Genomic DNA, 25,428 nt, shown 5'->3' with positions numbered 1-25,428 from the left:
GCTCCGCTAGCCGCTTGGCCGTCGTCCCCAAGCGAGAGCTATCGAAGCAGCGTGCGTTGCGAGCATTCTGTCGTAGCGCCGAACATGTCTTGTATTCCGGTAACCACAGACAAGCTGGTCATTTCGGCAAATGACTGTAGGCATATACTCAAGCTGATGAAGGAACTTTAGCGTAGACGTACTTGAGCGGCCTGATCGGTCTGCACGGTCCATACACTTGTTGGTGCAGAGCTTAACCAGCCAAACAAAGCGCTAATATTGCTCTAACCAAGTGTAAAACATTTAAAACATTTATAAAAACAACGTGTTCATGATTACACTCCTGCGAAAAATACACACCAGCAGCAAAGAAGAATACACTTCGTTGCTGCTACTGTGTATGGTTGAGCTCTGTGCCACCAGGTGGCTGCACCATGCAGACCATTCGCATTTGCCCTTCTGCTCATCTCATGGCTCATCCCGTTACGGCAAAGTCAAGCGGCCAGACTCTGTCCCCTTGCGCTTGCGTTTTTCCTAATACCGGACTCGGGAAACGCTATTGCGTTAGTAATCTTCCGGTGTAAAGTGACGGCCACAAACGCGCAAATCCTGGCGCCGATCGGATAGCGGCAGTCCGATGCGCAGCAGCCAGTTCGCTCGTACGCTGCCTTGCAGAGGGACACGATGTCGCAGCTTGACATATTGCCAGTCGCTACGTTTACAGTCCGCAAGGCAACAAAGTCGAATCATAGTGCTCGCGAAAAGACTGAGACCGACTCTGACCGCGGAGCTCTCTTCAAAATGGAATACGTTGTAACACAAGCAGACGACACACGCTGTGTGCCGGAAGTGCTTAAGTGTACTGAAAAATTATTCTTGTGCATTCTCTTTATGTTACTTTCTTTTCATAAAAACAAATTAACTAACATTCCAACTATTACGAAGATCATTTGTTTACCAGAAAATTGGAAAAATTATCGACCACGCGCCCTTGTCAGCCAATCGGATAGCTCGCCCCACTGACGTCGTATGGGTGATTCCGGTCATATGGGTAGGGGCGGCTTAAAATTCCGCCGAGCAGTGTGCTGCGATCGGCAGCGATGTGCATATTTAAAACCTTATAATAAATTACACGCTTTACGCAGAGCACTTAGATGTGTCAATTAATGATCAGAAGGACCTACTCTAACGACTCAATACGTTTGTAGAAAATCGTCAAAAGCGTTTCAGGGTCCCTTTAACGCTGCGAGCCCGGTACTTCCCAGTAACGAACAGCATGCACGTTATCAGCATGGCATAGCATTCCCGACAGGAAAGTAGCGGGCGCGGTGTTTTCAATAAAGGAAACGCAAGCAAGGCAGATGACGATTATTGTTGTGTGGCAGATGTACACCCCAAAGGGTGTACCTTTGTCTAAGAGTGTACCTTCATGCGTCCTTACGCCGCCCCTAGCCCTGAACGAGCGCTTCACCTGACTGCTTAGCCACGTGACGTTTGCTTGCGCTAACGCGCTGTCGCTCACCTGCAGAGAAGCGCGAGCACGGTACGTCTTGTCAGGCATGTTCATTTCAGTCGCACGTTCGGTATGAGTAGGGTTCCTATATAGGCGTTGCTATATAGGCGTTGCAAGACGCCGGAGTACCAGCGTTGCTCAGAGCCCATAAAATGTTGCGCTATAATGTGGTACTTTCTTGCGTTTAGTAAACGAAACTAGAAGAAAGCGTGCACGCGTCTCTATATTAGCACTTCCATTTAAAAATTTTGCGACCATACAACATATATTTATTGAATAATTGTGTTCGCGTAAAGCTTTTAAGAGATCCTCTCGAACCCAGGCATGCGGCAACCGTTCCTTACGTGAGTACGCGTGCTTCCGCCATCGGTCCTTCGCTGTAAGGAGGCCTCACGTAAGGTTAGGAAGCGGTCGAAGGAAAGGAACGTATCATTGTTTGGGCCTAAGTGCGCTTGCTCTATAAGCGCAGGCGCGAGAGTAGAGGATTCGGGTATTTTGTTGTCCCGAAAAGAAATGCGCTTCTTAAGCGCAGCAGAAAGATAGCGTGCGTCAAGTGCACATATCAGGTGTCAACTACATATACGATGTGTATGGACAGGCGAATTTTCAATAAACGTTGGTTGCTAGCGCGCTCCCGTATGTGTCTTTGTGTGCCTCAATCAGGCCTTGCATTTTAGCGCAACCCTTGCACAGTTCTCGAAGCCTGCTATGTTCAGTCTTTGGCTCTTTTAGAACACCAAAGCAGTGCGTCTTTACATAAAAATAGTTAACGAAGACCCGAGCCGACACCGCCAAAATCCATGTCAGTGAACTGGGGCGGGACCTTCATGCAAGGCGGCGTCATGACGCGCATTGTCGCGTTCTTTTGTTTTTTTGTTTTTTTGGCTTGGCAAATCTCTTATCAAGGTAAGAATGGCTTTTTGATAGTGTATAAGGGTAATTTACTTTTAACTTAAATAATATTTCTCTTTAGTGTCACTTTAGGCGCATATCATTGTCCATCTCATATGACTGCCAACAATGCCCGCCGCAATTTTACCTTGCCTAGCTCGTATTCCCGTGGCGCGTCGCTCTTGCGTGTGTGGCGTGGTCGCTTAGCATACCTCTCGTCCTCCTGTAGTTGTATTCGCTCCTTTCGTATAGTGTACATTTTTGTACAACATTGTTTTTGATCTTTATGTCTTCCTTGCCGCTGTATCTACAATGAGCTGCCTTGCTTTTGAGTAAGTGGCAAAGGGACCCATTCCTAGCCTCTATCTATGGACCCAGAAAGTGTTTGTATCTCCTTATATAATCCGTGAAAGGTTGATAACCATCAGCACGATTCCAAGATGCAGCAGTCACAGCAATCGCTTTCCATGTGACGAAAAAATTGAAGGGCGCTTAGTTATCCCTATGTGGATGAATGCGAAAGCATTGCGACCACGTACCGCGCGATGCCTATGCTCTTTCAGTCATCTTAATTTAACTGCGCCTTAATTAACACCGAAGGTCGTTGGTTCGACTCCAAGCAAAGATCGTGGGTTGGAGTGGCTTAATTAACTGTTCCTTAATTAACTTCGTATTGATTAACTTCACCTTAACATCAAAGGATAGGGGTTCGAGTGCCGTAATTAACTCTACCTTAATTACCTTCGCCTTAATTAACACCAAAGGGCGTGGGTTCGACTCTCACCAAAGGTCGAGGGTTCGTAGCTTTTTGGACTATCGTGTGGTCACGCCAACGATGGATTTTCTGCCTCATGAGCCATATAATGCTTTCGCATTAAAAAAGGACATGGCCTTCGGGCAAGGACCCCATTCAGATCTCGACGCTCAACATTGAAGGCTCCACGCTGACATGATTACATGCAAGCGCGTTTCAAAACAGCTTCGTTAACCTTTTCTCCATCGTGCTGGGCCTGGCCAAAAGCGGCGTTCATGATGTGCAACAACGCGTGTCCTCAAGCCTGCAGTAGCGACGAAACTCCGTACACAGCCTCTAGTTATTCGACAACAAATATTAGAATATAAGTGTAATGTCTTGAAAACTGCGGAGTCGCCATGAGAGTCAACATTCGCACTGATCCTCATCCACACAAACGACGCTTTCTTTAGCTTGTGAATTTGAGAGATACCGACATGGTCAAGACTCCGCGCGCTGATGAGGTGCTACATCGTATGTCAGGTGCTTATGCAACTGGAGACTGTTGTAAGAACTGATTGAAGTCTCTGGGGAAAAAAGTTGAATTCGCAATGTTTTTCATACGTCACACTATGGTTTAATCGGGTTTTTATGGTATGTATGTATGTATGTATGTATGTATGTATGTATGTATGTATGTATGTATGTATGTATGTATGTATGTATGTATGTATGTATGTATGTATGTATGTATGTATGTATGTATGTATGTATGTATGTATGTATGTATGCTTTGGTTTAGCTTCAGCTTCGGCAACTTTCCAAAATGTCGAATATTTCCAAGATATGTAATGAATTTTTCCGATATATTAGTTAAATTCTGGAATTCTTGACAAGGCAAGAGAATTCCAGTTCTGTCGAAAATTATTGCTTCGGGCATGAAATTCAATCAAAAGCACGCTTTGTCAGCGAAGAAGTTAAAATTACGTACGTGGGTCTTCCGCAAAAATGTTGAAGGTGCTGGTAGTGCCTCAGACATAGTGAATCGGGCAGTCTGCCTATGAGACTCTTTCGGGTTACACATACACGTCCGTAAAATAAGGGTCACGCTGAACCGCAAGCAGAAGGTGGCACACCTTCCTTCGCATTATCGTTGGTTTCTCAGGGAACTGTACACTTCTCCAAAGAACCAAGAACGAATTTCAAGAAAGGTTTCATGCATCGTGTTCAAATATTCCCAAGCCTTATTCCGTATTCGTCATCGGCATTGATAAGTTATGCTTCTATTTCATAAACGCTTTCCATTGACTTCATCCATTCATATGCAGATATTTTTTCCAGTTATTTTCTCGTGAGCCAAGCAACCATTGCTGAAATTCTTTCGACGCTGGTAACGGCTAGACCGGTTTTGTAGAAATTATAAGTAAAGAACAATTCATACAACGTATAAGACAGCGCACAATTTACGCGAACATGAGGTCAGATCGAACGGTTCGCAGGACTTGCAAGGTACCGATGCCTGCGCACAACCACAAATCTCAAAGGTGGCGCGTCACGCCGGTGTCGTGGTTCCTCCGGAACTCATGCACAGTTGTCGAGTTGAGGTCGTGCCCTTTAGAAGGCAGCAAAATATTCCATCATGTTAATAGTCAAATGACAAGTTTATTGCTTCACACGGGGTGCGCAACAAAAGAAGTTGTTGCCCCGTGTGCTACGAAGGAAACCAGGCAGTGAACTATATATGCTGTTCAGGCGCAAATGCAGACGTAAGGATGCCGCTGTTGTGGCAATTATGCGAAGATGAGCGAATGTGTGATGTCGAGTTTTTTCTTTCTTTTTCAAGTGAACTAGTGTTACTCCAATTTGGCATATATCTCGGACCACAAGCTCCCAAAAGTTCGCTTTTAAGAACGGAAGCGATCTGATTCCATAATTCCTTGCCCTTTAGATAAACTTTTTCATTCATTGTTGGACGCTCATTGCATCTAGCATCTGTATGACAATATTCTTGGCTCGTTTTCACCTCGGTGCCAATCTTGGCGCATTCTGTGCGCGTGTGTGTCCGGGGAGAGGGGTGCGTGCATGCGTCCAGGTGCGCGGTGTTCATCACTCTTTTGCATGAACACAAACTCCCTGCCTTGTTATAAGAACACCTGCAAGGTAGCTTGCATAATGTACTACGTTTTCACCATGTTGCGGCTTCCTGTTTAACAGCAGCAATACTACGATTAAAACGCTGTGCATGGAACACTTGGCTCCATGCCCTTCTGCTCACTGTGACGACCCGTGGTCTCCAAGTTTCTCGCTTGCGAGTGGCGCCGACGGGGGCAGATCTTGAGGCACGGGAATGGACGGTGAGGCACCTGTGCCACCGACAACGTCAGGGACATTCGGGATATCTGGAATGTCCGGTATATCCGGGATATCGGGAATGTCAGGAACATCGGGTATATCACCAGACAAGCCTACAAAACTTGGCATGGCAGGCACAGCGGGAAGTCCGGGAAGTCCGGGAAGTCCGGGAAGACTTGGGATGCTTGGTAGGATACCGAAGCCGGGTGCAGAGAAGTTGAACTGGGGCATTTGAGGCATCTGAGGCATCTGAGGCATCCACGGAACTTGAATTACCTGGGGAGTCTGTAAAGTGAAGCAACAAGCGTGGGGTAGACGGCTGTTTTAATCCCATTGGTCTGGTTCGTCTTGACACATTAGATGAGCAACTCGCGAAAAACGGGCACTATAGGGTTCAAATGCCTTACGGAGGGATGTTTTATTCGCGCATTTCTCGTACAGTAGCATATTTCTCGTACAGTAAGCCCGTGCTTCTGTGTCTTCATTCCGGTTACCCCACCCATTTGAGAGGTCAAAAACATATGCGTTTTCTTCATGCGCGTGGGCATGTGTCCCTTCATTCAGCACGTAGGAATTTCACCTTTGTTTCCTGCCCCTAATTCTTCATAATGGTGACTTTTGCTTTGTGCGCTAAGCACTAGTGCATGCTTGAAATGACTGTCGTGACATGAAACAAGCGTGACCGACTGCGGCTATTATAGTTTTCACCTCGAAAAGCGCAGAACAATGGATAAACGTGCATTTTGCTTTACGTACTGCTGTGCTTCTTAAATCGCCAAATATCTGTTGAGTTTCGGTTGAGTCGAGGAGCTAAAAAAAGAACTGTTAACACGTCTTCTAGTGGGTTTATGTCCATCTGCAAAATCGAAAAATAATGATTGGAGAGGAGCATGACTCTTTTATTGTAGAACTCTAATTCTTTATCAAACCAGTACGGTGAAGAAAGTGGCGTAAATGAAAGTTACCGCAACGGCTTCACATACCCGCATCGGAAGAAAGTACCCGCGAGTCATAACTTGCTTGAGCTGGCAAATAGGGGGCAAAGAACACGAATTGGCCGGAGCTTCGCGCTTTTGTTCATTTTTCTTTGCAGTTGTAGTGTATGCGCCAATTTCACGGCTAATAAAAAGTCATGTTATTAAACCTGTGCAGCTTTGTCGGAGCCACAAGGCACCCTAAAGCTACCACAATGTGTTTTTTTTTTGTCTCATGGCAGCTTAGTTTTGTGATATAGCATCAGCACTTCGCGGAAACCCCTTACTTTAGCGTCACGCTGCACATTTTGCAGAGTCGTCGGGGTTGTTTTCTCGGTATACGAGGCCGTAGCGGATCTCTCGCGCACCAAGGTACGCAGTCCTCTGATATATGCTGCTCTCCTATTACTCTGGCGCCACCGCCACGCCATTCTGCGAGCTTGAAAAGGGATGCCTGTGGACACGCTGCAGCTTTCACGCGGGGAGGCGTCATAACAGACACGCGGCTTCTCTGACCGCCAGCTGTATTATATATTACGTGCTTTTTCTCGAAATGAAATTGTGGCTGGCGTCGGAGTAAGGACTTGGCTGATAACGCAGTTCAGTTTTTATTACGATTTGCTTTGCGAACTACGGTGGGATTCTCTCCGTGCACCCTGAAGGCACGTGTATTACCTTTCTTTTTAAAGAAAAGAACAAAAAAAAAATGGCCGTACGTTTCTTCTATATTTACTTGTGCGCGACATGCCGGGGTCGTCTCTAAACATGGCTGCGGAAGCAGTCACGCTAACCCAACAAAGTAAATGCTAAAAACGGCTCGTGTGAATACTGCAAAAAAAAAAAAAAAGATTGCGTTTGTGTTTTTCTTTTTTTTTCCCAGTCGCTTAGGGTCAGTTTACATAATTCGTGCTTTAGCTTTTCTGTAGTACGTACTTCAGTTTACATACCCGTGTTTGAGCGACCACCGAGTTAATTTCCTGCATCGCTGATCTTATGTCTCCCACCTCCGTCGAATAGCGGTGACGGTGACTAGTTTTATTGACGGTGACTAATGATAAACGCTCATGAGTACATTGCTAAAAAGCCTAAATACCACATGACGAGCGTTGAAAACGTCATACAATGATCGTTCCAGTTCTCAACGACAGGAGCTCCTCGTGCATTTCCACATGACTGAAAAAGGGTCGACCTGCACCAAAAACCGTAATTTTATCCTTTCTGGTTTCGTTCTGTAGTGTAAAAGAATATAAATAAAATGCTTCCTGGTTTAGTTTCGGTTCGCGCTAATCCCCCCCCCCCCCCAAATTTTTGTTTGGTTACCCTATATTCGAGGTTATTTTGTGCAGCGACATCGATTTACACGCAGGCTCCCACACACACCTGAAACCCGGGAAACGTCCAGTTGATGACCGCGAACTGGAAGTTCGGAACTTGGAAGGTCGGCACAACCACACCGACCCCTGGGAAGTTGAACCATCCCGGCGGCGGCGCCGGAGGCTGCGGTGCTGGTGGTGTCTGGGGTGTTGATTCAGCTTGGCGTTCGAGCAGCGGGTTGAATCGCGGGTGTTGAGGTGCGGCTGCCGTCCAGTGGCACAAGGATCCCAGTACCACGCACGTCGAGGCGCACAGCAAGAACGAGCTGAGCTGCATCATCCCTGTTTTATTGATCGAATAATTAATTCATTCATTCTGCGATCTCGCGCGCGCAGGAGCACCGAAAGAAAAAAAACAAGAGTGCCTGTATATGTCGAACCTGTTCACTCCGCGGTAGTGAGTGAACGCGCTAGGGAGTGAGTGAACATCTGCAATTTTTCGAATAACAAATCAAATATCCTTACATTCCACTTGGCATCCAAGCCGATGGCAACATCAAATCGCAACAGCTTTAAGTTAAGGTTATATAGAAGTTTTTAAGGCGAAGCTCTTCATACGACTACAAGCGTTCAAAAACGTTATATGGCTGTTTTCACGGTATTGTGAAAAAAAAAATACATTACTCATGAAGTTTATATTTTAAGAAAATGTGGGAAATGTTAGGGGCGATATGCAGGTAATTAACTCTCGAGATGTGTCTATTAATTAGGGGTTAAATTAAGTTTCCTAAACCTTAGTTTTCAGCCTGCATGTTTAGGGGCGTTATGTGAAACGCTTACTAAGTTGCCCCGCTTCCAGGGAGGGCAAAAACGGTATTTAGAGAAAATGGGGTCCAAGCCATGGTTGACATGTACAGAAAATTTGAGAGAGAGAGAAGAAAGGGCAAAGGCAGAGAGGTTAACCAGAGGGAAAGATCCGGTTTGCTACGCTATGCTGGGTGGAGAGGGAAAGGGGAGGTAAAGTGATCTGAAAGGGGAGAGAGAGAAAGAACGGGAGCTCAGATACCCAATCACGGTCGGTCACCGAAAATTTGTAGTGTGCATGGTAATTATATGCTTTGATATATTTACTGAATATTCACTTTACGAGGCATATAGTCAGTTTTACCGGTCTCCTGGGCGAACTATGCTAAGTACGTTGTTTATATTTCGCTAAAGCAGGAAGTATATTGTGAACAATGAACGATAAACGTTTAGTCTGTATAGGTTAATTACAGCTTTTGCAGACAATTACTTATTCGGGCGTTCCAGAATATCATACTGTCGTTTTTCGCGATGTTTCCCAGACTAAACGAACTGTATACAACACACCAAGCTCAAGCTCAGCGAAAACAGGGGGCCCGTCAAGTGCAATGTGGGGCGAAACTTAAACGTTTCAAGCCGAATTAGAAGCATTGTAAGTAATTACTGAACCTTTAGTCTAGGCTGTTTATTAATGTGTTATACGAGGTTCGTAGTGGAATTCCTCGGTGCCCTCGGGGCCCTCGGTGAACGTTATTGAGGTACCTTGTTTATAGTTCTTTAAAACTAGAAGCAAGGTATGGGTAAAGTAGGTGGAGTTCAAAGTTCGTGGGCAAATTACGGCCTTAGTAGTAAATTACGTACGCAAGCAATCAGAAGAATTCAAATTGTGATTTACGAACAACGGATAATTTATTCCGCTGCCCTATAGGAAAACTATGAAGGCAACCGAGACCAAATATAGCAAATGAGGGTGGGGGAGGGGGGGGGGTCACGCTGGCCAATGTTTCCGCGAAGTAAAAATATGTGTGGATGAGTTACTGCGCTTGTAAAAAAAATCCTTAGCAAGTGCTCGAAAGCGTTATATGCAGGCAATATATCAAACTGGTTAGTCACATGCGGGCAACATTTTTCATTATATATGTGACTAAAAGAAAGAAACGGAAATACTTTTTGGAACTAAAAAAATTATTCATTAAATTGTGGGGTTTCACGTACAAAAACCACGATCTGATCATGAGGCACGCCGTAGTGGGGTCTCCGGAAATTTGTACCACCTGGGGTTCTTTAACGTGCAGCTAAATCTAAGTGCACGGGTGTTTTTGCACTTGGCCCCCATCGAAATTCGGCCGCCAGGGCCGGGATTCGATCCCGCGACCTCGCGTAGCAGCTAAACAACACAGAAACTAAGCTAACGGCGGCGGGTAATTTAACTTGGAGCGCTCTGACGATCCACCGCGCGTCCTATGACGTTAATTATGTTGTACTGTTTTCATGAGGTCACCCTGGAACACGATCGAGTGTTCGTTATGCGTCGAAAGCTGCTCTCGCAGTAGCAAGTGCATTCACACGCGGCCGTTCTTGGCTGCGTCTTAGTGTAACTGCTCGAAAGGAACAATTTCGCTGAATATGGGTTGTGATTCACCAAGGTGGCACGTGTGTGCTGCCTTTATCTTAGAACAACAGAAAGCTGAGCGAGTTGGTGAGCATTCAGGTCATTGGAAGGCAGGAGTAAAAATTTGGAGAACGCTTAAGCTTCGCCTTTAAGAGCGGAACGCGGTAGCATTCAGAGACCCCTGACTGCTTTTCATGCTTCCTGGCAACTGCAGCTTATGTAACCGTAACGTTTACCTGGAAACGCTGGCGGGGAACGCTATGCACGAAGGCGAGCTTTCTGGCAGAAACGCAGCGTCTTGCGTGGGTCGATCTCCTGTTATTGTTTCGCACTTTTGATATATCTGTCTGAGAAGATCATTATTACAAAGACGGCGCCGAATAAAACAACTAAAACTTCGTGTGTTGTTTTATTCGGCGCCGTCTTTGTAATCATGCTTAACCAACTAGCCCGCCAACACATGCTCAGTTGAGAAGATCAAACATAAAAGATATATGCGCTGTCGGTGTTTTCTTTCCATTACAATTGTTTATGGGCTGCCATTCCCAAAATTCCGAGAAATAAGTTTGTAAAGAATGAAAGCAAGCTATGAGCAACTTTGGTGGTAGGAGAGCGGTTGGGTATGCGTGGTTCGGGGAATTAGGTTCGAAATTCCTCATGCCGAAGCGACGTCAGACGCCGGACACTGGGCGCCGACTCGACGCCGAATTTTCTGCGACGCGGGGCCCTTAACGCTGTCGCGTTATGAACACGGACGCAAGAGGAACAATAAGGACAAAGTAGACGCCGGCGTCTGTGTTGTTCCTTTCATTCCTCCCTTGTCCAGGTTTTCTACACTTGCTTCTTTGAACCAATGATGACCGTCGAAGCTAAAGCTATTTTCATCGAAGCAATGTATAAGCACACTGCATTGCAACCGCGGAAACGCACCATGAATCTGCGTGTACTGCACCAAGGCATACATATATATATATATATATATTACAGGAAGCCAAAGAACACTGACAAAAAGTGTTTGTTGGCTTCCTGTGATATGACTAATAAAAATCCGGCCCCTCGGTTAACCCCCTTCTTCTCGTTTATATATATATAATCAAGCAAGACTGTCTGAGTATATATGGTGCGGGTTTGATTCTGCCCAGCACCGAAAAAGCTTTAAAGTGTTGTTGTTTTTGTTTTTTGTCATCCAAGAGCGGCGGCACATACCCAGTGATCTAAGTTGGTGTGAAGGAGGTTAGATACAAACGGACAAATCACAAAATGGGTGAAGTTCCCACTTAATGAATCCTAATCGCATTAAAACGCGAGAAGACAGCTGCTCGAGAAGTTGCAATATGTGACATCACATCGTAGGATATTCAGTAGCTCGGTCGATGGCACCAATGGCGCTTTTGCCGCACATAAAAAAAATACGCAGCTGTATTGAATGTGCATCATTGCACTTACAAGGTCACAATACAATCCACTTATATACACTCGCATTTCACTTACAACGTTACCATGGTCTCCCCTCCCCAGCAGCTTACCGTCAAACAGCCTAGGCAGCATTAAATGCGATAGCGCTTGCACGTGTTCTGCACCAAGCCGGGCGCCGCGTTTCTTTCGGCGCTGCTTTCAAAATTTGTGTGCATGCGAGATAGAAAACAGACGGGAGCATAGATATTGCACGGCCGCTTACTGAAGGTCGAGGCTCTTGCGAAAGGTATATAGCGAAGGAAAGGGGGCGAGGGAGGCAGGTAGAAGAGTCAAATGCCGCGCACAACCAACTGAAGAGGTCGTAGTAGAGTATCGCAAATGGGCAAAGGGTTATATAGAATGAGTGGGGAGGGCGGAATAGACCTTAGAAATGGCGCCGCAAGTAATGGTGCAAAATTTGTATAGGCCGGTACGCGGAGTCTCGTTGGAGATTTAGAGAGATATGGCGAGGCGGGTATAGTCTCTGTAGCAAGGGCACTGGCGACACGCCAGAGACTGGCAACGGAAATACCGAAGGCGCGAAATAGAAACCAGAACGCGGCGGCAGAAGCGTGAAGCCCGAAGCGGAAGCTCAACAATGGCAGTTGGAATCCATGAAGGACTTTATATAGCGTTACGCTTGCAGCGAAAAGCCTATAAGGAGATGCAATGGCAGAAACGTGAAGCTTGCAAGCAAGGGGCCGAGCGACATGATTACGGAACTCTGTAGGAGGCATGGGGCCAGAGCGCTAACGACGAGAGACGCAAGAAGGGAGCTGAGGCGTAGCAAAAGCTGAACGGAAGCACCTTGAGAAGCAGTGTCTTGCGAACCTCTATACTATTCACATGTGGGAATACGGTTCCTGTGATCAGTCGGAGTGACGAAGTGTATGCGGTGCAATTAGTGTAGCATTGTATCCCCTTTATATGTAACCAAATAGCCCGCTTCTGACTGTGTACCTTCAGATGTGCACATGACTATACATCGAGTTCCCACAACCCAACTGGGCCTCAGGTGTTGCACGTCGTCCGTTTGCACAGTACAAGACAGCTACTCAGTAGAAGCATTTTCTCTGCTCGGAACCCAACGGAGGAGCCTTCCTGCGTTGGAGCCCATTGTTTTAGGAGCCGCGGCAGTCAAAGTCATCAAGCGAAAGTTGCTGTTTTCTGCAGCCACCTAAGCGGCCCTGTAGCGGGTATGCGAAGGGCGACAGTATAGTTAGCACCGATGAAAGCATAACGCTTTTGGCAAAGCTAAAAGTATACTTTTGTTAGTTGTTTGGTGGGACATGTTCCGCTACAGATCGTGTTTCTTTGCATACTGTGCCATGCTGGAAATCTTCAAGTTATTCGACACGAAACGGATCACGCGTGCAGTTCGGCATACTTGCAGAATGGTCGAAAATGACGAGACCTACCTTGGCACCTGTGTAACTCTGAAACAAACAGCCACCTTTGACGCAGCCGCAAGACCGAATGTCCAAGCCTCTTGATGTCATTGCAGCTTTTATCGTGCTTCGCGTCGGAGCCCTCGGACACGGCACGCAACGCTGGCTACCGTGACACGTACTTGCGCTCTTAGGTAATTTGACATTGAGTTCTGCGGCCCCGTCCTGTGTGCCGCTAGAGGAAAAAGACGTTTACTGGCCGCGTTCAACGCGACCCCTCGGCGGTTCGCAAGGAAGCGCGGGCTCGCTGTTTTTGTACACACCACTGCTCACCGTTCATCTCTATGCGTCGTTACGGGGGTAAGCGTTCATTTTGCCGGAATGTCTCCGCCCCCAAAACTTCTGCGGACAGAACCATTCGTTGTTTCTATAGCTCCTTTTAGGGCGCACAAAAGTGTCGTTCTCTTTTTTACGAGTTGGCCATCTGCAGCGACTGCTAGACCTACAAAAACACACACTGTGCATGAACGCCCAGATAATGGCGCGTCTCGCGGTGTGAACTTCTTTGTGCGGCGTGAAGCACGACAGCCTACAAATGGCTTCTTCAACTTCTTTTAGCCGTGTACCAAATGCCCTTAAACGCTAAAGCGTTTTTACCATATAGCGTGCGTGAACGAACACATTGTGTGCACTATAGGGCGACTTTGCGTGCGCAGACGGATTTTCGAGGCAGCTCATTGGGCATCGCGATATGCTGTAACCACTGAAGTGCTCAAGCTATGCAAGCATTTAAACTGGCTGCATGTTTGCATGTTGCCATTATTTCTCACAATTGTAGAGCGTGCTATGCGCACAATGTTACTTGCAGTCAGTAAAACAGCACAACGCTGTGCTAGTCACGTACAGTCAACCACAAATTTTTACGGAGCACGAGATCTGAGCAAAAAGCGCAGCTTAGTATTCGCATTTACAGCCTCTACTAGTATATTGTCACGTAGTAGTGGCGGTGAATAATACAGCGGCAAATCTGTGAATGACGGAACTGACTTTTATTGGGCAAACTTGTGCCCACAAAAGCAAGTTACACTCAAAGCAAAATCGTCGAAATCAGGTCTGCCGGTCAAGAGCGTCAGCTTTTATACGTGAGCCATCGAAGGTTCCAAAGTAATAGCTGGTGCCCGCGTGTCTTCCAGAAAGTTCTACACAATTCGCGTCGCACATGCAAACAGATTACACAAGCTTCGGTATTAACAGACAGCAGAAAGAACCGCCGATAATATTCGAGATACTTCCGATACATGCGGGCGCGTCCTGCGCTGAGCGATAACATTTGACGGTGAAAAGCGGTCACCCGAAAAAGATAAACAAGGACACGCGTGAATATACAGGTTGTTCCACATAACTTGAGCCAAAGTTTTGAAAATGAAAGGCACTCCGGACGCGAGTTGAACCGAATGCATAATGTTGGCACGGGCCTAGAGTTGCTCAGGCTATCTTTTTTTATTTTTCCCTTAACTAACGGATTAGTTATTTTTCATTAATCAACTATTTAAGTAATGGCTGCAGACTCCAAGTGTGATACGCAAAGTTGTAGAGCCCCCCCCCCCCCCCACCACCCACCTTGAGAAACCTCTCAAATTCTTTCCAACACGATCTATACGTGGTCCTTTTTTCCGCGTTCCAAAGAAAACCCGTGAAATATGAAAAAAAAATACCACGTGACGGAGTGCTTGCGCACTGTTATTGTACTGCTCTCAAGCGTGTGATGGATGAACAAAGTCAGCTGCAGCAAGACTGGCCCGCGACAGGGCCGCACCGTCATGCGATAAGAGCCGCATGCCCAGATACCTACACCAGGCATAACGCCCTGTCGCGAGCCAGTCTCGCTGCAGTAGACCTTGTTCATCCATCGCACGCTTGAGAGCAGCACAATAACAGTGTGCGATCGCTCCGTCACGTGCTATTTCATATATTTCACGGGCTGCAGTTCACTATATCTTGACTAATGGACTCATGTTCCGTATCATTGATAGCACTAACTGAAACACGGCTCACTGATGTTATCCCAGATAACACAATTTTTGTCAGCGAGACACGTTTCAATATTTTTCGATGTGATAGATCAAACCGTAGAGGAGGTGGTGTACTCTTGACAATAAAAGATGATTTGCTGACTGTGCCGGTAATTATTAGCTCATTTCTCGAATGTGCATGGGTTTCTTTAAAGTGATGTTCTATTGATATAATTATTGGTGCTATCTACCGCCCTCCTAATATGAATGATTGCTTTTCTGGGAGTCGTAATTGACAGAGACCTGTCTTGGACTCCGCACGTGAATTACGCGAAAAAGCAGCTGACTGATATCTTTCACCTGTTCAGGTTCCTTGCAGGAAAAAGTTGGGGAGTATCTATACACGCTATGTTACAGCTGTAGATGGCGTTGTTCGTTGGATTCCTGCGGTACAGCCTGTCTGCAATATCCAACACCTGCAAGACTAACCTGCGTACGATTCGGAGCATTCAAGCCCAAGCCATTAAGATATGTCTTGGCTTACCACGCAGTGCATCAACGGCTGAAACCATTGCCATAGCGCAGGATTACCCAATCACGACGCACATTACCGTTGCGACAATGCGTATTGCATATCAGGCATTATGCTAGGACCCCTTCCCACCACCTGACGAGCCTCACTGCTGCAAGGCCCTGCTCGACATCTAGCGCTACTGTCAGTGCACATCGTGCGTCGTTTACTTCAGGGTACGCACCTGCGACCGAGCCAGTGTTTCCTCCATGGTGTTTGAGCCGTCCACAAGTACACATAATGATTCCACGACTACAGAAGACAGATCTACCGGCCCCTGCTCTAAAACAGCTGAGCTTACTTCTTTTGCATGAAAAGTACAGCAACCACGTGCACATCTACACCGATGGATCGCCAAAGTCGTCCAGTTCTGGTGGTGCGCGGTGGTTATACCAACGCGAAGAATAACACTGCGGTTCAAGACATCGCATGTTACGACCTCAACAGCGGCAGAACTAACGGCTCTGCGTCGTGCACTGGAATTAATTGATTCTGAAGAACCTAGAAAATGGGCTGTGTTCTGTGATTCAAAACCGGCATTACAGCGCACGCAGTCAGTTCTCCGACGCGGATGTCATGACGAATTGAAATGGGAAATCGTGAAACTTCACCATCACGTCCAACAAAAAAGTCACGAGGTTGTTTTTCAATGGTTTACCTGGCCATTTTGGTATCAGTGGCAATGATTCCGCCGATAACGCTGCTCGCACAGCACATCAAGAAGATCACAGCGTTCCAATTCCGCTTTCGAGGACAGACGCCGCAAGGCAGCTTCGGCACCTGGCACACAGTCTCTCACTGACCGAGTGGAACTCGCCAAGCTTACGACTTACACGACTGCATCGATTAAACCCCTCACTGCAACTCCGACCTCCACTCGGACTTCCTTGACGCGAAGCTACGCTTCTCTGTCGCCTTTGGTTAGGAGTTGCCTTCACAAAGGCACACTCTACATTAATTGAAGTGACCGACAGTGCAGCATGCGAAGTCTGCGGCACCGAAGAAAATATCAATCACCTGCTGTGCCACTGTCCACGATATGCCCCGGAAAGAGAAGAACTAAGGCGGTAAAGGCGCTTGTGCTTCTTGAGGACGACGGGCTTGTACGAACATCTGTAACTATTAATGCAATTTCTATAAGACCACACGCGTCAGCGAACTCACCGCTAATTTCCTTCTCTCCTCTCTCTCCCTGCCATCTTTGTTTTCTCCTTTCCCATTCTCCCGGTGTAGGGTAGCCAACCGGACGTTATTCTGGTTAACTTCCCTGCCTTCTGCTTTTCTCTTTCCCTTTCTGCCGAATTTCATCGAGCTCTGTGTGAAATATGCACACGTTTCCCAAACTCTACTATACTAATATTCGGTGATTTCAATTTCCCTAGCATAAACTGGTTCACACAATCCGTCACAGCTAGTGAATGCGGAGCTCATATGTTTCTTCAGCCATGTCTTGATTTCTCGCTATCGCAACTTATTACTGATCCCACGCGTCGTACATCGAGCACCGCCCACATTGCAGACCTAATATTAACAAATAATCCTCGCATTTGTTAAGGCATAATTCACTTAGAGCGCATATTTCCAATCATGACGTAATAACAGGACGCATTTCAAAGAAAACTACTATTAAACAAATACGATGTTACAACAGGGCAAACTATGATAAAATTAACTCTGAATTGGATTGTTTCTCTGCTAAGTTGTTAATCAGTATTCCTTATGAACCGTTGAGCAAAATTGGGATTTGTTTAAAAATACTTTCATTAACCTTATCAATGAATTTGTGCCTCTCATGTCCATCAAATGTAACAGCAGCGCACCGTCGTCGTTTAATCAGAAGTTGCGGCGCATCAACAGTAAAAAAAAAAAAAAGCGATTTTATCAGCAGGCAGTAAAAAAATGCTCGTTTGAGTACGTGGTAAAAGTACAAGAAATGTGATAAAGAGTACCCTGGAGTCACTCCTAAAATCCACTCGACGTCTCTTTTTCAATCATGACTTGGTATCGCTGTTAACCGTCAACCCTCGTAAATTCTGGCGCATCATAAACCCTAGTTTTCATCCCGACATTTTGCTTGCCGACAGTAACGGCGTCATAACTGATGAATCCGAATGTGCTCAGATTTTAAATGAAACCTTCACATTAGTTTTTACCAACGAAGATATAAATTCATCTCCCGAATTAAATATATTTGATGACATTCGCATGCCTGAAATAGTTATTAATGAAGCTGGTATCTTAGCCTTGTTAAACAACTTTAAAATTACTAGTAGTTCGGACCGCCTTGACTTTAACAATACGATACTTAAGAGTACATCACAAAGCATTTCTTCGGTCTTGTCCTGTCTGTTTTCACAGTCATTATCAAAAGGGCGAATTCCCAATGACTGGCGTGTAGCCAAGGTAAACCTATATTCAAGTCAGGTGAGCGTTCTTCCCCTCTTAACTATCGACCAACCTCATTAACCAGCACCGTTTGCAAATTTCTTGAGCATGTCATTCATAGCCAAGTAATTAGCTACCTCGAAGATCATAACATTATTTTCAAATATCAGCACGGATTCCGCAAGGGTTTTTCATGTGACACTCAACTCGCTGGCTTTGTTAACGACTTACATTTATCGCTTGACGCGGGCTGTCAGGTCGACGCAGTATTTCTGGATTCTTCAAAGGCTTTTGATCGGGTCCCTCACCACAGACTTTTACTGAAATTCGCACAGCTTAACATACACCCTAATGTGCTCGGCCGGATTAAATACTTTCTCTCGTCAAGAACTCAGTTCACTTCTGTTAAAAATTCTAACTCATCTTCTGATCATGTGACATCTGCTGTACCCCAGAAGCGTGCTCGGTCCTCTACTGTTTTTAATCTATATTAATTATTTGCCTGACTGTGTAGGGTACAGAGTTCGACTCTTTGCTGATGATTGCGTAATTTACCGTAACGTTACCAATAACACTGACCGCCAATCCCTACAAACTGACCTCAATGCAGTAAGCACATGGCGCTCATACTTGTTAATTACCATTAACATTTCTAAAACAAAACATATTTGTTTCACTCGTCGTACTTCTCGCATTCCAACCACTTATATCCTTAATAGCAGTATTGTAGAACTAACAACAACTTTTAAGTACCTGATAACCACTCACTTGGTCTTCTTAAACGTAACCTCAAACATGCTCCTATCCACGTGAGAAAGCTTGCTTATGCTACTCTAATACGCCCTAAAATTGAATATGCTGCATTGATTTGGGACCCCGATCAGGCCTACGTTATTTCTAACATCGAATCCTTGCAGAGCCGTGCTGTTCGGTTTATTTTTTTCAGATAACTCATCCTATACAAGCGTCTCAGAACTAAAAAGCGTGCCCAACTGGAAGACCTATCGTATCGCCGTAAACTTGCTCGCTTAACACTTTTCCATGAGCTTCATCACCATCCATCTCTTCGTGACGATTTCTTTCAGTCACCCCATGCCATCTTTCAACGACGTGATCATTCTTTCAAAGTTAAACGCGTAAAGTGCCTTTCATCCTCTCATGCCAACTCATTCATTCCTCGCACCATCATTCAGTGGAACAATCTGCCATCGCACATCGCCACAGAAACTGTCACAAAAAATTGCAAGATTTACTTCGCTGTGATGGAAATGTGCAATAATATTTTGTTCATTGTTCTTTTGTTCATCCTTTCCTTTCGTATTGTGCTTTACGTTTTCATTGCTGTTCTTTATTATTGCTCTATGTATTGTTGTTGCTTTTTCTAATATGTTCAGTGTTATTAATGATTGTATCTCCCCCCACCTATGTAATATCCTCCCCGTAAGGGCCTTTAGGGGTAACATAAATAAATAAATAAATAAATAAATAAATAAATAAATAAATAAATAAATAATTAGCGAAGGTGAACGGTCAATGGCTATGTTCAATTACGAATGAGGGCCCCTACTCACAAGATGCTCTTACGCTAGAATTCTTCGTAGGAGCAAATTTCAAGTAATCCTGATGCTGAACATATCATTAGCGAAGGCGACTGGCCAATTGTAAATAACACTTACGAAAGAAAAGCTTTGCCAATGCGTCCGGAGAAGCTTCGTGAATTCGGCCTCTGAATTCCAGCCTGCTATTTAACGTAACCCCATGCAGTATGCGGAGCGTTCAAGTCGCCGGCCACCACACAAACCCGTACAAACCTACCAAATTCTGTTAGTAGGTGCTGAAAACAGTGCGTTCGCGAACGGGGGGAATTGTACGCATTGAGTATAAACAGAATCTCGCTGCGTTTATCTTGCGTAATTATTTCCAATATTTGGTGAGGAATGTCAATGTTAGTGGTATGCACGCGAAATGTAACATGTTTCGAAACTAAGGCTCCCACAAGAGGAGAGACACCCGAGAGCGTGCTGTAGCCGGATAAAGAAGGGGTGCAATTGACTTCCTGTAAGAGGATGACATTGGGAGGGTTCGTGGATGTGGCGATATACTGCTGTAGGGAACCTCGTTTTCGGCGGAATCCCCTACAATTTCACTGCCACACCACTATAGTTGCTCCGCGTTACGCGGCGCCATCGTCATCGCGAGAGGAAGCAGACGGTCGTGCATAGGATGCGGGCGCCGGGTGCCCACATTTGAAGGTTGCGGCCGAGAGCCTTGGTCGGAAAGCGCGCTTTCGTTGTTACCGCTTTCGTTGTTACCGTTGTTACTCTATACATGATTTCACTTGCTCCGAAATCCCTATTTGAAGGGCCTCCATTTGGCGTTCTATCCTGTCCAGAACCGCCTGCATACTAGTGCTCATGTCTGCCACCAGCGCGTCCATTTGTTTTGCAGGCGCTCACAGCGCGCCTCCATGTCACGACGTAGGCGGGCTCTTTCTATTTGAGGATCGGGATTTGATAACGAATTGGTAATAGGGGAAGGGGTAGGGAGAGAGAGGCTGCGTGCGGCATGGCGACAGGCGGAAAGAAGGTATTGGCACACGACGTCCGTTCCATACCTGAGGGCTTCACGACGCATGCAAAAGGTCCAGCGTCATATGGATAAATTGGAACACAAGCGATGGAAATCTTTCTGTGAGTCACTTCATCTCCGAAGATGGCTCTTGCACATATGGGGAACAATTAAGGGTCTTCGCTCATGTCCGAGTTCGCTCGCGTCGCTCGCGTTCCAGAGTGGATGAAGAGATGGGACTTGCATAACGGGGAAGGCAGGAGGGCGCAAAGACTGGTAGTGCAGTCGACAAGCATAATTACATTTGGAATGGATGTTTTAATGATGGATGCTTAGCAGACGGCACGCACGCTAAAAGCGGCGAAGCAGTATACGCGGCACGGGGCAAACACATGGATCTGGGGGCGGAGCCGGCGCAGCGCCGTAAATGAGGAGGCGGCGTGATGAGGGACCACATTAGATGGGCCACGAGAGCGGCGCAGAACCTCACACCATCGTGTGAGGTGCCTCAGAGGAGAAGAAGATGGCGTGTCGTGTGTGTAATACAAAAGGCATCCCGCGTATAGCTGAGGCGTACACATACAGTATGCCCTCCGTTGAACCCAAAGTCCTCGGACGAAGAACCGGCCGGGGCCATCGCATCGCTTGACGGATGCCGAGGCAGGTCGCAATCCCCCTCGCACCTACCGTCGGCGACAGAGAGACAACAGTGACGGTACCTGGAGTGAAGACCAGGGTCACACGTGATATCGGGCCCAGGCATGTTGGGCCTAATAGCTCGGCGTTGCAGTCTGTATCTTTCTTTTATTTTTTATGTTATGCGGCGACGCGAGGCGCAGTTGGAAGCGCACATAAAGAGACGCACAAAATTTTTATATATATATATATTTTTTATTCGCAAAGGTACACTGGTAAAAAGCAAACTTCGTGACCAGCACGGAGAGTATTGCACATAGTGGTGTATATATGAGGTCTAACGTGATGCTATAACTAAAATGACATTTCGTGCCTAGAAAAAAAGAACGAGGTGTGACTGTAGGGCTCCAAACATTGTAGAGCACAAGGGCGTCGCAACAGCAAACGATAAACCGCATTGTCATTTTTGTCAGCTGAAGAAATGCTCATTCAATTGGCCTCGATAAAATAGCACGCTGATGGCAAGCGTCTCCGCGTGGCCGTAATGGAGCCACAAGACCCCGAACTAGGTATTGAAACATGGACGCTTATTTTTTCTCCGCATTTTTTCGTTTCTGCCGGCCACGAGTTTGCTGACCCTTAGCAACGACTTCCTAGAGCCGGTCACCTCTTTCCATCGATGTTGATGTTAGGGTGAGGGAAGATGCCATGAGTTAAGTAATGCCGCGAATGCAAAGCTATGGGTTCGTGTGGTGTGATTGATTGAAGAGTCTACGAAAAAAGTCAAGTAACCGCATTTCTTTAACAAAAATCAATCAAGTATATTAACACTCGCGCATCTGCGCGTGCTCCTGGACATGTACTTCAATAAACGCGATAGTGTTTTTGTGAACAAATTCTCAATTAGATGTTACGGTTGGTACCGAAAGCGAGAAAAAAAAAAACCGGCAATTCGTCCTGTAGTCGTGAAAAATAAAGTAGCCGTCCAGCTTTGCCGCTGCACCGTCTACTAGCCGGTCTCGATAAGCAACATGGTATGCGAAAGGGGCCAGTTCGTAGATCGCATAGACATGATTCACAGTGCAAAAACCACGCGAAAGTTGCTAGGAGGAGACAAAAGGCAGAATACGCATGGGCTGATTGATTGGCGATTGGTTGGTGATTGGCTTGAACAGGAAAAACAGCACAATTGCCAAGAAGAGATCGCCGTTGTCTGTCCCTTGCTCGCGCCCTGTCTACCGGGCTGTTTTTTTTTTTTTTTCCTGCTCAAGACGCAAGGCCCTGTGTCTGCCTCTCTTCGTCGTTCATCCGGTTTTCGCGCTGTGAATCACATCCACGCTGTGGGCCACTGTTTCGTCCGTGGTAACCTACGAACGACCAGAATGGGCAACGCTCTTGGAATTCGCACTAATGTCAGCATTCTGTAGCTGGCGGCAGAGAATGCTCAAAACGAGCGGACAGCGCAGGTGCTTGCCGACGCGGGGTATGGGCGGCTTGCACGTACTACTGTTGCAGGTCTCATTTGCGCTCTGTTCACTGTTGAGTGCCGTCGAGTAAAGTGCCCTATATACTCGGCGGTAACCAAGCGTCTAAGTGAATCGTTTTCCAATCTGCTTGTGGACAGAAGCCATTGCGAAACCGCGAATTTAGATGACAGTTCAGTGGTTAATAAGTCGTACTTCTCTCACGAGTGCTATAATGCGGTGAATCTTGAAAGCGCAGGTATTATTTCGTTGCCTGCGTTTGCGTTCGTAAAGATAGACATCGTCAGAGATAGACTCACTGTCATCTGTATCAGCCACTCCCTTGCTGAAAGAGGTCCAGTGAGTAAAGGAACGAATAAATAGCCACGCCCCGACGCTCAGCGTCTGGGGAGCAGAAGGTGCGCTCCCCGATCCGGCGCCTCCGGGGTGGAGAATCGACAGGAACCAGGTGGTGGGGCTCACGCGCAGCACTGGCGGCTGCGTCGCGGTGCGGAGATCGTGGTGGCGGCGGCGGCAACCAGTGCTTCTCATTTCATGCTTAACCATATCTCGTTGCGGCGCTCCAGCACCCAGAATATGAGATCGTACCGGGCCACGTAGAATTGGTCCAAGTTTACACGGCGATCCTTGCGCATCGCCTGGATGAACTCTTCCGCCTTCCTCAACCATTGCTGCTCGTTGGGCTGCCCGCCGAATACCCTAGACAGAGGAGAAGCCGACTCTAGCGGTTATTGGGGACGCAATGGAAATCGCAAAGAGACGCCTAACAGCGTTCGAGCGATAGAGGTGGGGCAAAACAAAAAAGCAATGCGGTGTATTGCGAATATATTGCTTTGCACACCCTTCTTACGGCTGTCCTTCGATGGCACATTCACTTCCACCACCACCAACGCACACTAACACGCACCAAAGGAGGCAAACTACAGATACGCCCGTCAGCGGACACTTTGGCCACGCGTTAATTGACATTGGAGCTGAATTCACTCATCTGCCGCACTAGAAACGACGTCCGATCAATACAGCGGGCAACTTACTTCACGGCGTATCGGCGTGGCGGCTCGACAGTGATGCAGATGTCCTTGTCGTTGGCCTGCGGCGGGTTCATGTAGAGGTTGGCCGGTAGCGGAAACGCCATGGTGTAGTTGGCCAAGCGCCGGCCACTCGCTCCACGGGTCACCAAGGTCCGGTGAGGTGTGGTCAGGTCCACCGTCACGTCTGTGGACCGGCAATTTCAATTAAGGCTTATCCATCTACCCCTTCTGCTTATTAGCGTGCCTGATAGACACAAGCACACCGATGTTTTTAAGTGTTGCAAAGTCATTCACAACCGTATCTTTCACTCTACATAGATTACAAAAATCTCAGTAATCTAGCTCTTCCTGCAGCTTGTGTGACGGCATCCTCTTTGTCCTCTAATTTTGCTTAATAAAAGCTTTCTGTACTACCTGCTTCTCAGTAGGTACAACAGTCTGAAGATGCACGTGTCAGCTTACTCCATTATACGCCCGAAGCGTAATTTATCCTGTCATTCCTTGTTATCCCCCTCTTACGACACCACTCTGCCGCCAACGACGTAGGAAGCCTTTAGCAATTATTTATTGTTTTGCGGATACAACTTCAGTTTTATTTTGATATAGAAGGCAACCTGGTTGATTTGTGATACAGATATGTCGACTCAAACGCCACACTTACAGGGATAAATAAAGAGTTAGTATAATGTAGTGATTCCATTCGCTACATTCTATTATTTTCATATCATTCACCGCTCTCGACTGACCGATCCTGGTAATACAGTGTAGGCAGATAACATACGAAGAGCGAAAACGATAATCGCAACAGAATCGTTACATTATTCCGACTGATTATTAGAATTCAGACTAACAAAATAGGAGCCCTAATGCCTCTAATTCAAGATTTCATTCTAATCGTCGTAAACTACGCGAGCCATATTTTCTGCTGAGTGTTGAATTTGGTCGTTTCTGAGGCTAACACCCACTCTGATCATTGAAGCCCTGGATGTAATAAATGAGTTTGCGAAAGCTCCTCCTCTTCGCTTCAAAAAGTGTCCTCGCTTGTGTTGTCACGCTGATCCACATGGTTTCCGGGTACTGGCGTTCTTCGTATTCCTGCGTATCAGCGCGCAAACAATTTGAAAACAAAGTAAAGATAAAAAAAAAGAAATTTCAAAGTGAACAAAAGCGGGTGCATTAGCTCTGTTGATAAGAGCATATATATATATATATATATATATATAACACTTACAGCTTCATTTGAGACCACTTCATAGTCAATACACTCGACGCCTCTCCAGGTGCAGGAGTACGCGGATGCAACCTTAAACGCGGAGGAACAAAAATAAAGACGTAAGAACGAATCAATATTCAACAATTAATGTATCATGAAATTACATGCGCAAGGTGCACAAATGACGTGAGCTTACTTGGATGATGATCGCTGCTATTATTACTGTTGAAGTCCGCATTATAGCACGTATTTTTGGAATCACCTGCATAAAAAAAAAAAAACATCAAATTAGTTGTGACACTTCGGCACATATAAGTACTGCCATCAGGCTGACTCAATTCTACGAACTTTGTATTCCGGTATTTATGTCACTAGTCATTGCGAAGATAGTGTCAGAATAATTAGAATGTACACTAATCTCTGATCGTAAACAACTGTAGAGCAAACTATTTTGCGTTTATATTCAGTTAGCTTTTCTGGAATGCACCACTCAGGCGAATAATAATAATAATAA

At 46.2% G+C, this 25,428-nt stretch overlaps 2 protein-coding genes across 2 annotated transcripts; both read right to left on the bottom strand.

Moving 5' to 3' along the window:
• Window positions 1–4,758: 4,758 nt before the first annotated feature.
• Window positions 4,759–13,175, bottom strand: LOC142571779 (uncharacterized). Its single transcript, XM_075680388.1, has 3 exons — window positions 13,045–13,175; window positions 7,823–8,097; window positions 4,759–5,753 (listed from the first exon to the last, which is right to left on the bottom strand). The coding sequence occupies exons 2-3, from the start codon at window positions 8,093–8,095 to the stop codon at window positions 5,388–5,390; spliced, it is 639 nt and encodes a 212-aa protein (XP_075536503.1). The 5' UTR covers window positions 8,096–8,097; window positions 13,045–13,175; the 3' UTR covers window positions 4,759–5,387.
• Window positions 13,176–21,452: 8,277 nt separating this feature from the next.
• On the bottom strand, window positions 21,453–25,171 carry LOC142571775 (heme-binding protein 2-like). The gene is made up of 5 exons (XM_075680374.1): window positions 25,111–25,171; window positions 24,933–25,004; window positions 24,667–24,796; window positions 23,705–23,885; window positions 21,453–23,369 (listed from the first exon to the last, which is right to left on the bottom strand). Exons 1-5 carry the CDS (start codon window positions 25,150–25,152, stop codon window positions 23,198–23,200), a joined length of 597 nt encoding a protein of 198 aa, XP_075536489.1. The 5' UTR covers window positions 25,153–25,171; the 3' UTR covers window positions 21,453–23,197.
• Window positions 25,172–25,428: the final 257 nt, after the last annotated feature.

The sequence above is a fragment of the Dermacentor variabilis genome, chromosome 1 (assembly GCF_050947875.1).
Source record: "Dermacentor variabilis isolate Ectoservices chromosome 1, ASM5094787v1, whole genome shotgun sequence".
Classification (NCBI taxonomy): Eukaryota; Metazoa; Arthropoda; class Arachnida; order Ixodida; family Ixodidae; genus Dermacentor; species Dermacentor variabilis.
Note: the sequence above shows the minus strand (reverse complement) of the source record. Positions and strands in the feature narration are given on the sequence as shown.